Source organism: Cottoperca gobio, chromosome 22 (genome assembly GCF_900634415.1).
Source record: "Cottoperca gobio chromosome 22, fCotGob3.1, whole genome shotgun sequence".
NCBI classification, from domain to species: domain Eukaryota; kingdom Metazoa; phylum Chordata; class Actinopteri; order Perciformes; family Bovichtidae; genus Cottoperca; species Cottoperca gobio.
Genome location: NC_041376.1, coordinates 21,969,257 through 21,986,732, shown reverse-complemented (window position 1 = coordinate 21,986,732; position 17,476 = coordinate 21,969,257). Strand labels below are relative to the sequence as shown.

The 17,476-nt window shown below is 42.6% G+C and overlaps 1 protein-coding gene across 6 annotated transcripts in view; it reads left to right on the top strand.

Annotated features, from left to right (window-relative positions):
* nrxn3a (neurexin 3a) overlaps window positions 1-17,476 on the top strand; it is a 200,037-nt gene that overhangs the window by 134,972 nt on the left and 47,589 nt on the right. For all 6 annotated transcript variants that reach the window (XR_003834345.1, XM_029459906.1, XM_029459905.1 and 3 more), the window contains exons 19-20: window positions 7,987-8,168; window positions 9,122-9,293. Coding sequence is in view for 5 of the 6 variants with exons in the window: in XM_029459906.1 (XP_029315766.1) it covers window positions 7,987-8,168; window positions 9,122-9,293 (354 nt within the window). In the remaining variant the exon portion in view is untranslated. The remainder of the gene's footprint in view (window positions 1-7,986; window positions 8,169-9,121; window positions 9,294-17,476) is intronic.

Below are 17,476 nucleotides of genomic sequence, written 5' to 3'. Positions count from 1 at the left end.
ATCAAAGGCTCTCTGCTAGTGTGAAGGAGAATAGCTTCTTACAAGGACTAGGCTAAATAAATGTTCACAGAGTGATTACAGTGATACTATGTGCTATAGAGGGGATTTTTCCCGGATATGAACTCAGGTGTGCCTTGAGATTTTGGCTCGGTCTTTGGTGTGCCTTGGCCACAGAAAGTTTGGGAACCCCTGATCTAAAGGACCGCACCTACAGGGTAACTTGGAGAGGGGCTCTGTCGGACCCTTGTCAACTCATCACGGGGTACCTCAGGGCTCCATCATGGGTCCACTCCTCTTTTCTCTGTACAGCAACTCAATTGGCTCTGTCATGGCTTCTCCTACCACAGCTACACAGACAACACTCAACTGATTCTGTCTTTTAAAATGTATTATTATTATTATTATCTCGGCTTGTCTGGCTGATATCTCTCGGTGGATGGCTGCACATCACTTAAAACTCAACCTTGACAAGAACGAGCTTCTTTTCCTTCCGGGGAAAGGCTGTCACATCCAAGACCTTACCATCAACTTCAGCACCTCTGTTGTTTCCCCGACTAGGACTGCAAGGAATCTGGTTGTGACACTGGACGACTGTCCTTCACTGCCAGCATTGCTGCAACAGCCCGCTGCTGTAGACTCTGTACAACATCAGGAGGATACGTCCCCTACTGACTCAGAAGGTGACAAAGGTTCTTGTCCAGGTTCTTGCCATCTCACGCCTTGATTACTGCAACTCCCTCCTTGCTGGACTGCCTACATGTGCCATCCGACCTCTACAGCTCATCCAGAATGCAGCAGCCCGACTGGTCTTCAACCTACCCAAGTTCTCCCACACTACACTGCTTCTCCGCTCCCTTCACTGGCTACCAGTGGCCGCCCGAATCTGCTTCAAGACTCTGTTACTGGCCTACCGTGCTGTGAATGGATCAGCCCTCTCCTACATCCAGGACATGGTCAAACCATACATCCCAGCGCCTTCACTTCGGTCTGCATTGGCCAATCGGCTTGCTACTCCCTCACTGCAAGTGGGACCAAGATTCCCCTTAAACAAAACATGCTTGTTTGCTATCCCGGCTCCAAAATGGTGGAACAAGCGCCCCATTGATGTCAGGTCAGCAGACAGTCTTCACACCTTCTGTCACAGACTGAAAACCCGCCAGTTTTGACCGCACCTCAGCGAATGAAAATAAATAAATAATTATTAATAATAATTCTGCTCTTTGTATGTTGCACTTACATTGGTTTGGCTTATTTGTAGCTAATGGTTGAATTCATATTCTATTGTTTAATTATGTTGCACTTTTGTTTGGCGTATTTGAAGCTATTGTTCTGCAATATTCTTGCTGTTCGAAGTTGTATCCTCATGATTGTTTGCACGTATTACAAAAGCGTCAGCTAAATTAACTGTACTGTAATACTGCTGCTGCTGCTAGTGCTGCTGCTAGTGCTGCTGCTGCTGCTTTGTGATTATGTCAGTGCTTTAATAATACTGAGGTCTTATTGGACTGAGGTCAGACTGGCTACCTTGAAACATGATGGTTCCGTCCATCATCACAGTGTTGTCATTGTCTTCTTCTGCAATGATGATCTGTCTGCCATTACAGATTCCTCTCTATTTGTAGTCTTTATGTTGGGAACAAATTGCTTTATGTCCAGAGTGAGTGTCGTCTGTATAGGTTTTATATGACCAGCTTGTCTCCTTGTTGACTCTAGTCTGCTGTTAATGTTTCTATGTTGTCGCTTAGAAGTTTTAGCTTAAAGGTTTTCTTTGCCTGTGCACTTTTTAGCTCCTTTAGGTGCTCTAGTGTGAGGAGGAGGAGTGTTCCCGCTGTTGTATCAGCCATGGGGCTCTCCTTTGTTGTTGATTAACATGCTAGCTAGCAGGCTAGTCAGTTAGCATATTTTGCCACAATTTCTGTAATGGGTGTATATTTCACTATTTGATCAGACTCAGACCGAAGGAAGATAGTATTTTGAGTCTTCCTTTTGTGTTGCTTTGTTGTATGTTAGGTAGCTTTCTCTCAGTTGTTGTTAGCTCCCTACCTCTCTGGTAAGCTGGTTAGCTTGTCCTAGCTTGTCCTTCTTTGTTGCCGCTTTCTTGTGATCTTGAAGGTAGTTTTCCCTCCAACCTCTTGTTCTTGATGGTTGTCCTCTGTTATGTCATTTCAATATCAAGTTTTTTTTAGGTTTATCTTTGTTTTTTGTTTTCTTTAAGAGCTGAAGTGAAGTATGACTCTGTCTCTCACTCTCTCTCATTCGCATTAACTAGCCAATATTTTTGTGGGTACGAAGGTTTGTGTCTGAGATCATTAGTTGCGTGGGCTTTTTGTTAAATTGTGGGATTTACAGTTATATCGTGCACACACATACACTCTCACATACACTGTCGCATTCACTCACATGGACATGCTTCCCAGTGTAGCAGCAGTCATACGGAGCAACATCTGGCAAGACAACCAACATGTAGATGCCAAAGACTAGATGACACACTCAGCAGATTAGGCAGTTTATTACTCCCAAAATAATAAATAGTTTTGAAATACTATTATTTTATACAATGTGTCCACATGTAGGGCTTTGTTTTCGTGTAGTTGTAAAGCCAGTGCTAGGGTAAACACTGTCTTTATCTTTTTTTACGCCTGTTATTTCCTGGCTCCAAACTAGTGTGTTTGTTCAATGCCATAGCTAGCACTGAGGTCCCCGATGTCTGGACCTTGATAACTTTATTCATTGAGCTTATTTGGTTGCTTTTGTAAATGGAAGAGATTTTTGTAGCCTATATGCCTACACAGAATTGTAAGAGCCCTTGTAGAAGTCAAGTTACTGAACAGCTGTAAAACAGGCATAGGTAGTAGTAGTAGTAGTAGTAAAAGTAGTAGTAGTAGAAGTAGTAGTAGTAAAAGTAGTAGTAGTAGAAGTAGTAGTAGTAGTAGTAAAAGTAGTAGTAGTAGTAGTAGCAGCAGCAGCAGGAGCAGTAGTAGTAGTAGTAATAGCAGCAGTAGCAATAGTAGTAGTAGCAGTAGCAGCAGCAGTAGTAGTAGGAGTAGTAGTAGTAGTAGTAGTAGTAGTAGTAGTAGTAGTAGTAGTAGTAGTAGCTACAGGAGCAGTAGTGGTAGTAATAGTAGCAGTAGTGGTAGTAATAGTAGCAGTAGCAGCAGGAGCAGTAGTAGTAGTAGTAGCAGGAGCATTAGTAGTAAAAGTAGTAGTAGTAGTAGCAGCAGGATCAGTAGTAGTTGTAGTAGTATTAATATTAGCAGCAGTAGCAGTAGTAGCAGTAGTAGCAGCAGCAGTAGTAGTAGTAATAGCAGGAGCAGTGGTAGTAGTAACAATACCAGTAGTAGTAGTAGTAGTAGTAGTAGCAGCAGTAGTAGTAGTAGTAGTAGTAGTATAACAGCGACTATCAGGTCCCCAAGGTAGTTATTGATGTACACTGTAAAGATCTGTTGAAAAAACTTAATATCTAACTCAGAATTCACACTAATTATACATGTGTTTTCGAAGCAAAAAACAAATAATTTTTGGAGATGATCTTCACTGACTTGATATGTTTGTAGCGCGTTAATATCAGTCCTTATTGTTGCTCTTTTCGACCGTGCCTGCAAAACTGTTTCGCTAATCTTTGCCAGCATTACTGCATATATACTCATACTGTATTGAAATTGATGACAGAGAGGATGATATTATGTGTTGCTGGTTTTACAGAGTAAAATTGTGTTTATTGATGAAGTGAATTTGTACTGAAATTATGTTGATGTTGATGTTGTTGCGGTTCGGTTGATTAATGTGTGGATTACTGCCTTGCTTACAGTAGTGAGGGCCAGCCTGGGTGTGGTCATCCTGATGTGGGTGTTTTTATTATTATTCTGTCTGCTCAGCTTTGTCAGCCACCATCATATGATTTTACACGGATATCATAATAAAAACATATCATAAACTCACTTTTGAATTGCTACAAAATAATGTAGGCCTATGTTATAAGATAAATTAAATGTAACATTGCTAGACATATGGAGAAAATATGGAGCAAAATCATACTTGTAACCATTATTATAAAAATAATTTAGTATGATATTTAAACTACATTGTGTTTATTAAGTATTACTTTATTTTTTAGCGTATTGTCAGTTAATATATATATATATATATATATATATATATATATATTTATATATATATATATATATATATATATTTATATATATATATATATATATATATATATATATATATATATATATATATATATATATACATATATGTATATAAAGTACATGATATGTAATGTAATAATGACAATGATTCATAGTCCTGACACCAGAGCCTAGTACAATGCTGTAATGATAACAAAATGATGGTATCTTCCAAAAGACTGTAAGAACTGCCACTGTTTATTGTGTTGCTGATCCAGATGGATATGGAAAAAATCAGATTAAACATTTTCTATTATTAAAATATCAAATGTGGAGGATGGTGTTTGAGTTTCACGTGTTGCAGTGTACAATGCATTGTTGCATTGGGGCATCTGAGGCTGAGGAGGAAGAGCGGGTCGTCCACTAATCGGAAGGTCGGCAGTTAGATCCCCGGCTCCTCCGTTCCGCATGTTGAAGTGTATTTTGACAAGATACCGAACCCCAATTTGTTCCTGAAAGCACAGCCACCTGTGTGTGAGTGTGTGTGCACTAGAAGGGTGCTGTATACATGTAAGTCCATTTACCATTTTTGTGGGACAATGCTGAGCCCTGTTACTGTGTCGCCCTGTTGTTCTTCCTGTTCACAGATAGTGAGTCATGTTGATAATACTCAGCACTGAAAGGTGCGTGGGTGGTGTACATGAAAGCATCCTCCTCCTGTGTGTCTATGTGTTTGAATGTGTGGACGACTGTGTATTAAAGCCTAGATTACAACACAGTGAAGCTCTCCTGTGTTAACTATATTCAACATGCGACAACCAACCCTTATTCAGTTTGGATAAGGAAAAACAAACGGGGGAAATGGGAGAAAATCAGGAAAAGCTGTCCCAGTATGGGCAGACATACAATAGATGTCGTTTGTACAGAATAGACCAACATACTTAAATTACAGTATGGAAAATCAAGATGACAAAATTATAGATAGATGGATCCGGGAGGACAAGCAACTTCAGGTGTCGCCAAACAGATAGGACCTGAGCCACATGGAGACCTGGAGAGGAAGGAGGACAGACTACACAAACACACAGGAGGCAAAACTCAAGCACACCATTCACATAGATAGAAAGAAGACAAACACATAGAGTCACCAACGATCTGCTGATGACAGCTGATGCCGGATCTCCATCTCTCCTCATCCTCCTTGATCTGCAGCATTTGATACCGTTGATCATGACATCCTCCTCAACCGTCTTCACTCCACAATCGGACTCTCTCACTCGGCCCTAAACTGGTTCACCTCATATCTCACTGGGAGAATTGAGCATGTCACCTTGGGAGTGTCAAAATCACAAACAGACTCTGTCACCTGTGGTGTCCCTCAAGGATCTGTCTGTCCTGTCTTTTCACCATCTACATGTCCCCCCTTGGTCTATGTCATCAACCGGCATGGAATATCGTTCCATTGCTATGCTGATGACACACAACTCTACATCAGAACTAACCCAACCCCCTCTGCACCTCTGCCATCATCCACATTAACCACCTGCCTGGAGGAGATAGAGGCGTGGATGAAGCACAATTTCCTCCAATTAAACACCTCTAAAACCGAAGCCCTTCTAGTTGGCACCCCACATCAGGTCCAGTCCTCCTCCATAACCTGCATCACCTTCTCCGGTCAGAACATTCCACTCTCATCAACAGTTACCAATCTGGATGTTAAAATGGATCCTAACCTGACCTTTGAGGCCCACATCAGACAAACATGCAAGAACTCCTTCTACCACCTCAAAAATATTGCCAAACTCCGCCCCACACTCTCTCTGTCAGATGCTGAAAAGCTTGTCCATGCATTTGTCTCCTCCAGACTTGACTACTGCAACGCACTTCTCATTGGGATTCCTAGCAAAAACATCCAGAAGCTGCAATACATCCAGAACAGCGCTGCTAGGATACTGATGAGAGTGCGAAAGTACGAACACATCACACCCATCCTCAAATCACTGCACTGGCTCCCGGTCTCACTCAGTATTGATTATAAAATCTCCCTTTACACCCATCAGTGCATTCACGGAAATACTCCATCCTTCCTCAGAGAACTGCTCACCCCACAAACATCAACAAGAAACCTCTATTCTGTAAAGGCTAATCTCCTCCTTCCCCCCAGGACCAAGCTCAAAACCATGGGAGATCGCGCCTTCTGCTCTGCCGCTCCCAGACTGTGGAATGGTCTCCCTGAACATCTGAGGACGCCACAGACTGTGGATGCTTTTAAAACAGGCCTAAAAACACATCTTTTTAACAGAGCATTGTGCTAGACTTTAACCATTTTAAAGTGTTGTCTTGTCTGTCTATCAAATGTTTTTATAAAAAAAAAAATAATGTATATTTTGCTCATTGTTTTTACCCTGTAGCACTTTGAGTTTTGCTTACGCAAATGAAAAGTGCGCTTATAAATAAAATTATTAGTATTAGTATTATTATTATTATTATTATTATTATTATTATAGAGGGAAAGAGAGACAAGGACAGATCTGAATCTTCGTGATAGTAAAACAAATGAGGAATGGATTGAGGTCTGAAGAAGAGCTCCATTTGTCTCCAAGAATGTGTCACTGAATCTATCTCAGCTCAAAACTTTACATGCTGTAGGTAGCATTGAACTCTAAATAGGTTTTGAATGGTGGGGTTTAGACCAGACAGTAGTTGTTGGAAATGTTTTTCTAATAAAGGCTCATATCGTCATATGTTGTGGGAACGTGCTACTGTTTAAACGTTTTGGATTGAAGTTTTCCAGAAAATTGGCGCTGCGACTAAAGTTTTCTACCCAGCCTGACACCGTACTCTGTGTGATCGGGGTTCTGTGAAGATTGCCCCATGACCTACATAATAATTGGATGTCTGAAGAGTTTGCTGTTGCAAAAAGTTGATTGTTTTGTAAATGGAGCAACAACAGTGGCCCACACTGAAAGAAGGTAGTCATTGAAGTTTGTTTTATATGTGAGTTAAAGGACATATCTTGATCAAAGATTTGAGGTGCTGGAGGTCAAATGAATGTCATCCAGAGTTACTTTGGGGTACAATGCAGGGTTCAGTAACTTGCCTAAGGACACTTCAACATGTAGACTGCCAGGGATCGAACCATTAACCCTACGACCAGTGGATGTTCACTTTACCTCCTAAGCCACAGCCACCCTGTGTTTGATTTGGTTTTTTTTATGTATAATTCCTCTTCTGTTTACTTTTGATTTTATTATATTGGCTGTGGGGCAGACATAGTCACTATGGGGATTTGAGTGGGTGACTGCCCGGTTGGTAGTGCAGAGAAGCGTATCGGACTGCAACTCTGCCTCCAGGTTGTCATGGATTAGTAGGTCCACTAATAAACTTTGTAACCATTACCACTTACTGTACGACGTACTGGCTTTTAACAGCGAGCTCTCCTCCTGCTGACATGAGAAGATGTGCTCTGTTGTAGTCAGCGCTCGGTTCAGTTTGTAATTTACTAAGCAAACATACATACACACAACACACCGCAGGACTCTGCTGGCCATCAGCTGCTGACAGCTAATTAGCTCTCATCTTAACGACATGAGGAGACACACTTTTCATTCGCCAAACACTGAAGTACGCCTGGCATAGATAAAACTGGTTTGCAAAACAATGGACCAAACATTGTGGAACCACCACTGCTACGAAAACTAGTTAGGAAAACATTACATCCTTAACAGGCCTAAAACTATTTATTGTGGTAATCTTAATGTCCTGTTACAGAACCTTACCACTATATGTCATTAGTTAATTACATTAGTTAACAGTTGAGCTTATCATTAATATTTTGTTCTCCTGCTCCGTTCAGCTGGGACAACATACATCTTTGGCAAAGGAGGAGGCCTCATTACATTCAATTGGCCAGCCAATGAGAGACCGAGCACCAGGACGGACAGGCTGACCGTCGGCTTCAGCACCTCTCTGAAAGATGGCATTCTGGTCCGGATTGACAGTGCACCTGGTCTGGGGGACTATCTTATGCTGCACATAGTAAGTACTCACACACACTCTGCTGGTCTCAATTATGTTTAGTAATGTCTCAGTTTTCCTTTGTTTTGGTGTCTAACTGCAGTACCTTTTACTGTGTGCTGCAAGTGTCTGATGACTCAATGCTACGTGAGGCGGTCAGTGTGTTAGACTGAAAGGATAGAGTTTCACTACCAGCCATTCTAATGTGCAGCAGAGAGAAGAGGTTGAGAAAGAAAACAGTGGCGAGAGCACAAAGCAGCTTTTATTTCAAATACTTGAAAAAACGGCTCAATTTTGTGCCTCAGAATGCTGATTTCACATTTACATTTTTTCACCCTATTTCTTTTCAGGCCTTAGTTACAGAAGTAGCATATCATTTTGCAGACACTGGTTTAACATATTTATAGGTTTATAGGTTCTTCCTTATGCTTACCTGTTTCTAAGTTCAGCATCCTTAATAACAACTTTTCCTATAGCATCTCCACTATCTGCTGATGCTTATCAGCTGATAGAGATTCTAGTCTTAACTTACATTCCAATTCCTTTATTTGATCATTCCTCGCTTACTTTGCTTGACCCACACTTTGCAGAAGTCTTTTTAAAAACTCCTCCACCCCTCTTTTGGAAATATCTTGATGCAGCTGATCGGACTGTTTTGACACCACAGCTTTCTACCAGGACAAATAACAGAATCAGCTCAAGTGTATTACTCCCAGGTTACAGATTGTATTTGTTTTCTGATTCACCATCTAGTTAAAACCAATGGATCTGTATTAACTGTCGGACTGATTAACCTGCTTTTCATTAGTATTTGGTCACCGATTGCATATTACTGCAAATAAAATAGTTCAATAAAAGAATCATAACATACATGGGCAAGTAAATACAAAAAGTGATAGCTAGGTGTGTTTTGCTGACAAGTGCAAATGTAAGTTTGAATGATATAAATGAATACTTTTGTTTTCTCATTTCAGCAACAAGGCAAAATTGGAGTAACATTCAATATTGGCACAGTGGACATCAGTGTGCAGGAGAGCAGTACCCCAGTGAATGATGGGAAGTATCATGTTGTTCGCTTCACCAGGAATGGTGGAAATGCTACGCTGCAGGTGGATAACTGGTCGATCAATGAACACTTCCCAACAGGTAAAACACTAATGAATCAATGTAATCTATAACTAACAATCTTTATTTAAAATCTTTACTGTACAAACATGTTGGCAATCACAATTATTAGCTAATCTGACTGTATCAGTTAACAATAAAAACCTACTGCTAAAAGTATAACAGTTAGTATCAACAAGATATGACAATACAATGGGATCATTGATGAAACAGTTAAGAAGCTCAACGTGCAGTATCTGCTTCTAACGAAAGAGCAACAACATGAAAGTATCTGTTTAACTCTTGCTCTTGTCCTCACCTTGTGTGCTTTTAAGCACTTAAGCTTTTAAACAAAGAAACTGTCTATACAGCGACTACTTCTCTGCTTTGTTGTACTCTTTCTCTGACCTATGAAGTGACTAAAATATGCAGTCATCCCTCACATTGGCATGTTTGAAGGGTTTAATGTAATCTGTGAACTATGTGGACCTCTGTTGGTCTCCAGCAGGTACTGCAACATCCAGTGTGTGGCACAGCCCTCTGATTCAGATTCATGTCGTCGCCTCATTGTAAACTGTCCCAGAGCCACAACAGTTTCCACATGTTTCAATTTATCTTAGTAGTTGTAGTTGGAACACCTTGAAGATTAATCCGACATGTGAGAAGAGTAGTGTCATACACTGTATGAAACTGGAGGACACACACACACACACACACACACACACACACACACACACACACACACACACACACACACACACACACACACACACACACACACACACACATTGAGCCAAATTAAAATAATGCATCATCTAATCATCTATAATCAACCCTAACTAAACAGCACCAATAGAAATGGTCTTCTTTGTATGACCTACATACAATGCCAAGTCACCTTGTTGCAAATAAAGATGAAATGTTGCGAAATAAAAGCCAATATTGCAACTATTAGTACTTCTCAAGGTCTTTTAAATTACATATATATACACATATATATACACATATATATACATATACATATAGAGACAGAACATATAAGAGAATGAGATAGAGATAGAGGAAGAAGAGATACACACACAGACAGAACAGAGATAGAGATATGAGACACAAAGAGAACGATAGAATAGACACACAGAGAGGATCACAAGATAGGACAATATATAGAGAAGACAAAAGAAGAGAGAACAAGAGAGAGAGAAGACATATAATATACCTATACAAGGCGACGATACATGATATATATAATATGATATAGACATAGAATACATATAATATACATAGAGATACAGGAGAGATAGATAAGATTAACCAGACATAAGATAGAGAACAGAGAGACAGACAGAGACAGAGAGAGAGAGAGGGAGAGACAGAGAGAGAGGACAGAGAGAGACAGAGACAGAGACAGCAGAGAGACAGAACAGAGACAGAGACAGAGAGAGAGAGAGAGACAGAGAACAGAGAAGAGACAGAGAGAGAGAGACGAGACAGACAGAGAGAAGAGAGAGAGACAGAGAGAGAGAGAGACAGAGAGAGAGACAGAAGAGAGAACAGAGAGAGAGACAGAGACAGAAAGAGAGAGGACAGAGAGAGAGACAGAGACAGAGACAGAGAGAGAGAAGAGAGAAGAGAAGACCACACACACACATACAGAGACACATAGAAGAGATACAGAGAGACACACAGAATAGAGAGAGACACACACCATATAGAGACACACACACATAGATATATACAATATACACAGATAACATATAGACATACACACATAGAGAGATAGAGATATACAACAGATAGATATATACACACACACACACACATATATATATATATATATATATATATATATATATATATATATATATATATACATACATATATATATATACATATACATACATATATACATATATATATACACATAAGCAGTCTACTGCTTGCTTTGTCCAGTTTCTCCTCTGCTCGGTTTTGCGAAGGGCGGGGCTTCACTGCCGACACACACACACACACACACACACACACACACACACACACACACACACACACACACACACACACCACACACACACACACACACACGTGTGAACACACCTTAACCTACAGTCAGAGACAGAGCGGAGAAAAGGAGAGGGGAGAACAAAAAGAATATCTGCTGCTAAATGTTTTACATTAAAATGACAGTATAATGATTTATTACTTGTTAATCATGTTAAAAAATGTCAGCGAGCTATATTGCGTCATCGAAAGAGCCATATATGGCTCGGGAGCCATAGGTTCCCGACCCCTGCACTATGTACTACTACTACTACTACTACTACTACTACTACTACTACTACTACTACTTCGTCCTCAGACGGGCCCTCCATTGGTGGTTCCAGTCAACCCGATCCTCCATGCATCTGGCTAGCTCGCCAGTATTTTCTGCTCCCGCATCTTTCCTGAGTACATCCACGTATGTTATTGCGGGACGCCCTCGTGATCGGTGCCCGTGTGTTGGCTCCCACAGCACAAGTTTGCTGGCTGGCAGCTCTTGGTGTCTCTGTTGCCAGCCTCATTCCCCTGACTGCTGTTTTCTCACCCTTATAACCGCCCCATACAAGTGCGTGTTGGTGACATGCTCATCCTTGTTGATGCTAAGTACCACACGCAGCATTCTCGTGTAGCATCCATCTAGGGATTTCTGCAGGGTGTGCTTCAGGGTCCAGCATTCACTGCCATACAGGAGAACAGACTTCACTGTTGTATGGAAGAAACTGAGTTTCATTTGTCGGGGGAGGTTGGAGTTCCACACACAGGTCATGCCGTTCAGGGTCCTCCATGCAAGCGCCTTCCTCACTTTAAGGTCTTGCTCGGACGAGTTGACCCACGATCCCAGGTATTTGAAATCATTGACTTCCTTTAGAGCAGTGCCTCCTGTTGTTTTTAGAGGTGGATGGTCCGGGGGAATGTTATACGTTATGAACTCAGTTTTCTTGGCATTTAGCTGAAGGCCAACCTTGGCGCACTCTGTCTCCACTCTGCCCAGGAGTTCCTGTGCTTGCTCTACGAGGTCAGAGAGCAGACTGATGTCATCCGCATAGTCCATGTCCGTTAGGACTAGAGCGGGGTGTCGTCTCGACCTCCTAGGTGTTATTGTGAGGCCGAGTTCTAGCTCCCGTCCACTGATGGCCTTCCTGAGCGCATAGTTTAGGACTATGATGAAGAGGAAGAACACAACACTCCAGCCAGAATGTCAAACTCATGAGTGTTGCCATCTGGGGTTACCACCTTTCCTCTTGTACCCTTGTACATGGTCCCTATGGCCCGAAGTAAATTGGAAGGAACACCGTAGGCCTTGAGTATCCTCATCATCAAGCCTCTGTGTATCGAGTCAAACGCCTTTTTGAAATCGATGAAGCACAGTACCGCAGGTTGTTCTTCTTAACCTCCTCGATGATTCTCCTCAAGGCCAAGATCTGGGTCACAGTGGTCCTCTTCTCTCGGAAACCGTTTTGGTTCTCTCTCAGGTGGGAGTCGGTGGCGCTCCGTATCCGGTTCAGTATCATGCGTTTGTACATTTTTGCAATGACACAAGTAAGACTTATGCCACGGTAGTTGTCTGCCTTCGAGAGATCTCAGGACTTAGGCACTGCGATGATGTTAGAGAGAGACCACATATCAGGCTGGCTGTTTGTCATATGGGCGCGGTTGCAGAACTCCAGGATGATGTCGTCAAGATCACAGTTCTTACAGACCTCTGGAGGGATGCCGTCCGGCCCAGCACTTTTTCCCTGCTTCATTGTGGATTTCACTTTGGCAAACTCCCTGACTGGGGGGACCATCGTCAATAGCGAGATTCGTGAGGACTACAGGTATCACTTCCTCAGGTCCATCCACTGTCAGGTGTGTTCCCAGGAGATTTCGGAAGTGAGTGAACCAGGAGGTCACCCTCTCTTCTGGGCTGTCGCCCGCCACCTGTCCCTCCTTCGACCTTTTCCTCCCACTCATCTCATTGATGTAAATCAAATCAAATGTATTTATATAGCCCAATATCACAAATTATACATTTTGTCAGTGGGCTTTACAGACTGTACAGCATACAATACCCTCTGTCCTTAGACCCTCGCACCACAGAAGGAAAAACTTCCTAAAAGAAACCCCACAATTAAAGGGGGAAAATGTTAGCAACCTCAGGGAAAGCAACTGAGGAGGGATCCCTCTCCCAAGATGGACAGACGTGCAATAGATGACGTGTGTTGAGAATAAATAACATAGTAAAAATACAACGGAGACAATCCATGTGATAGAAATGATGATGTGATAGTATATGAAACAGATTGATCCAGGATGATGTTAAAATCCCGGTGCCTCCAAAGAATACATTTATATAAAATAAATATTAACGTGGGTGTCAGGCCGGACTAGGGCAACAGGCACAGCCACAATTCATGATACAGACATAACCTTTAATAGTGGCAACCTGCAAGAGGAGAGACACAGAAACTCCGGGGATGATGCCCCGGATGCTGAGTTAATAACATTTAAGGGACATGAATGTATACAGATAGAGAGGGAGAGGAGGAGAGAGGTGTTAGTCCCTCGGCAGTCTAAGCCTAACTAGGGGCTGGTCCAAGGAAAGCCTGAGCAAGCCCTAACTATAAGCTTTATCAAAAAGGAAAGTCTTTAGCCTGCTCTTAAATGTGGAGAGGGTGTCTGCCTCCCGAACACAAACTGGGAGCTGGTTCCACTGGAGAGGAGCTTGATAGCTGAAGGCTCTGGCTCGGATTGTACTTTTAGAGACTCTAGGAACTACAAGTTACCCTGCATTTTGGGAGCGCAATGCTCTAGTTGGGTTATAATGTACTATGAGATATTTAAAATAAGGAGCCTGAAAATTAATTGCTTTGTAGGTCAGGACAAGGATTTATATTCGATTCTGTGTGTTACCAGGAGCCAGTGCAGAGCAGCTAATACAGGAGTGATGATGATCCTGTTTCCTAGTTCTTGTCAATACATGTGCCGCAGCATTTTGGATCAACTGAAAAGTTTTAAGTGATTTTTTGGGACAACCTGATAATAATGAGTTGCCGAAATCCAGCCTTGAGGTAACAAATGCATGGACTAGATTATCTGCATTGTTTTTGAGACAGGATGTGATTATTTTTGCAATGTTACATAGATGAAAGAAGGCAGTCCTTGAAGTTTGTTTTATGTGTGAGTTAAAGGACATATCCTGATCAAAGATAATGCCGAGATTCCTTACGGTGGTGCTGGAGGCCAAGTTAATGTCATCCAGATTTCATGCAAATCGACCCATTAAAAACGGAGATACGATGATATACAGTTGATGCAAAAATGTAGTTTTGTACCCTCAAAAGTATGAGAAATGCAATGTGGCGGCCGTATTTTGTCATTTTACGAGGCAAAAAAAAATGCTGGAAACTGTAGATCAGGGCTATTCAACTTCATTAGCAAGTGGGCCCAATAGGAAAATCACTGGGGGTTTGTGGGCCACACAATACTTTGTCAATGAATCACTACAAATAACACTTACTTACAGTAGTGTTAATTGTTACTAATACATGAAATGAACTAGTCACGTGTATCCCCTTTTTTCACTTTATTTGTATCACCTTAATTCATTACAGAAAGCAACCAGTCCAAACAAAACAGTAGGAAAGCTATACCTACAACGATTCACACAAATGTGCAAAATCTTGCATCTTTAAAACCAAGGAGACATGAGTTTTTTTCCCAAAAGGTCCATGTCCACTAATGTAGAAAAAAAGATGAATATAATAAAACAGTATTCACCACATTACCAGTAAGTAGCCCTGATTATAATATCCTCAACACTTCCAAGCATACATAAGGTGCTTTGAAAAGAATGAAATACTAAATGCAAATAGAACATAGTAAAACAGTAGTATCAGACTCACAATAACATACATATCTTATACATTTTTACAATTTAACAGTAAGTAACAGTAAGCTTGTTTGAATCATAATGTCACGCGTTCCAACATTAGTTTGTTTTCATTTGGTTTTACCTTGTCAGTAATTCTCATTTCAGATCCTGGTTCATCCTCACTGCCTGCAATCAACTTATTCCCCTCACCTGGTTTCCACAGCCCACCTCCTCACCTGCTTCTCATTCCCTCATTAGTTCTCTCAGAGGATATATACCAGGTGTCTCCCACTTTTGCCTGCCCCTTACTGGATTTGTTTGCCTTTTGGACTGATTTACCGGTATTTGACCCTGCCTGGATTACTGAGTAAACTGAACTATATTGTATTCTGCCTGTCTCTGTGTCGTGCTTTTGGGTTCACTTCTGTCGGTTCCAGCGAACCTTACAGTACAATCTGGCCAACATGGACCCAGCCGACTCAGCACCATCCCAGACAGTGCCGCCGACAACAGTCGAGATGATACGCCATGAGGAACAGCTGATCTTCATTACGGAGGCTATGCAGGCGATGTCTCTTCGCAACGAGTGTAGCTTTGCGTCTCTCCAGGACCACGTCACGAATCTCTCCACTACGGCCCGGAGTCCGGATACTACTGCTGCCTCAAGATCTCCGGTCCACACTTCTCCGCCGTCAGATGCACGCCTACCTCCACCTGAGCGCTATTCTGGCGTTCCTGGTTCGTGTCGGGAATTCTTCGTGCAGTGTTCTCTGGTTTTTGAGCTCCAACCCTCCGCCTTCCCCACAGAGATCCCGGGTGGCATATATTGTCTCTCTGCTCACAAGCAGGGCTAAGGACTGGGGAACTGCCGAGTGAGAGAAAGGATCTCCAGCCTGCTTCTTCGTCAAACTCTTCACTAAGGAGCTGCGGAGGGTTTTCAATCATGTGACGTCTGGAATAGTGGTCGCTCGAGGGCTGCTCGACCTGAAGCAGGGAGTGAGAGTGGTATCTGATTACTCCATCGAGTTCCGCAGCTGAGAGCAGCTGGAACTCTGCCTCACTTCTCGATGCCTTCTACCAGATCGCATCAAGGATGAATTAGCGGCTAGGGATTTTCCAACTGATTTGGATGAGCTGGTGGCTCTCTCCATCCGTATCGATGGAAGTCTGCGGGAACGAAGACAAGAGAGGGTTCGGTCTGCTGTTCCTCAAGCCCCGTTCCATCAATCTTTTCACTCACGGGGGCATGCTACTGAGCAGGTTACCGACACTCTCTCCGGCTCTCCAGAGCCAATGCAGCTTGGATGGACTCAGTTGTCCACGGCAGAACGACAGTCCCGCCTGCGGGAGAACAGTTGTTTGTACTCCGGTCAGGATGGTCATTTTGTTTCCTCCTGTCCTGTAAAAGACAGGGCTCACCAGTCATCCAGAGGGCGCTGGTGAGCCGACTTACTAACTTGGAAATGCCCTCTCGACCGTTGACACAGGCCCAGCTATATTGCCTGGGCAAAAGACACACAGTTTCTGTCCTCATTGACTCTGGTGCTGATGCTAGTCTTTTGGACATGACTCTTGCCTCTCAGCTGGGACTAGGTCGGGAGGCTCTGGGGAGGCCCATTAATGCCACAGCACAAGATGGTCGTCTACTCTGCAGGGTTACACACCGCTCGACTCCACTCCAGATGACCTTATCAGGTAATCACAGCGAGAGTCTCACCTTTCACCATATCCATGCTCCACATCAGCCTGCAATTTTGGGGTTTCCTTGGCTAAGGAGACATAATCCACACATAGATTGGTCTTCAGGAACTATATTACAGTGGAGTGCTCATTGTCATGCTGTCTGTCTTAAGTCTGCAACCCCATCTACTCCTAGTCTGCCTGTCACCTCTGAGTTTCCAGATCTTCTGGAGGGATTATCCCAAGGATTATCTGGATTTTAAGGAGATGTTTAATAAGACCCAGGCCACCACCTTGCCACCACATCGAATCTATGACTGCGCTATTGACCTGTGTCCAGGTACTTCCCCTCCCAGAGGTTGACTCTTCTCGCTATCGGTTCCTGAGACTAAGGCCATGGAGAGGTACATCAATGACTCCTTGGCTGCAGGAATTATCCGACCATCTTCGTCTCCAGCCAGAGCTGAGTTTTTCTTCGTGGGAAAGAAGGACAAGACCCTGCGTCCATTCATCGACTACAGAGGACTCAATAACATCACCATCAAGAACCGGTACCCTCTCCCGTTAGTGTCCTCTGCTTTCAAACTGTTCCAAGGTGCTACTATGTTCTCCAAGCTCGACCTCCGCAACGCTTACCATTTGGTGAGAATCAGGGAGG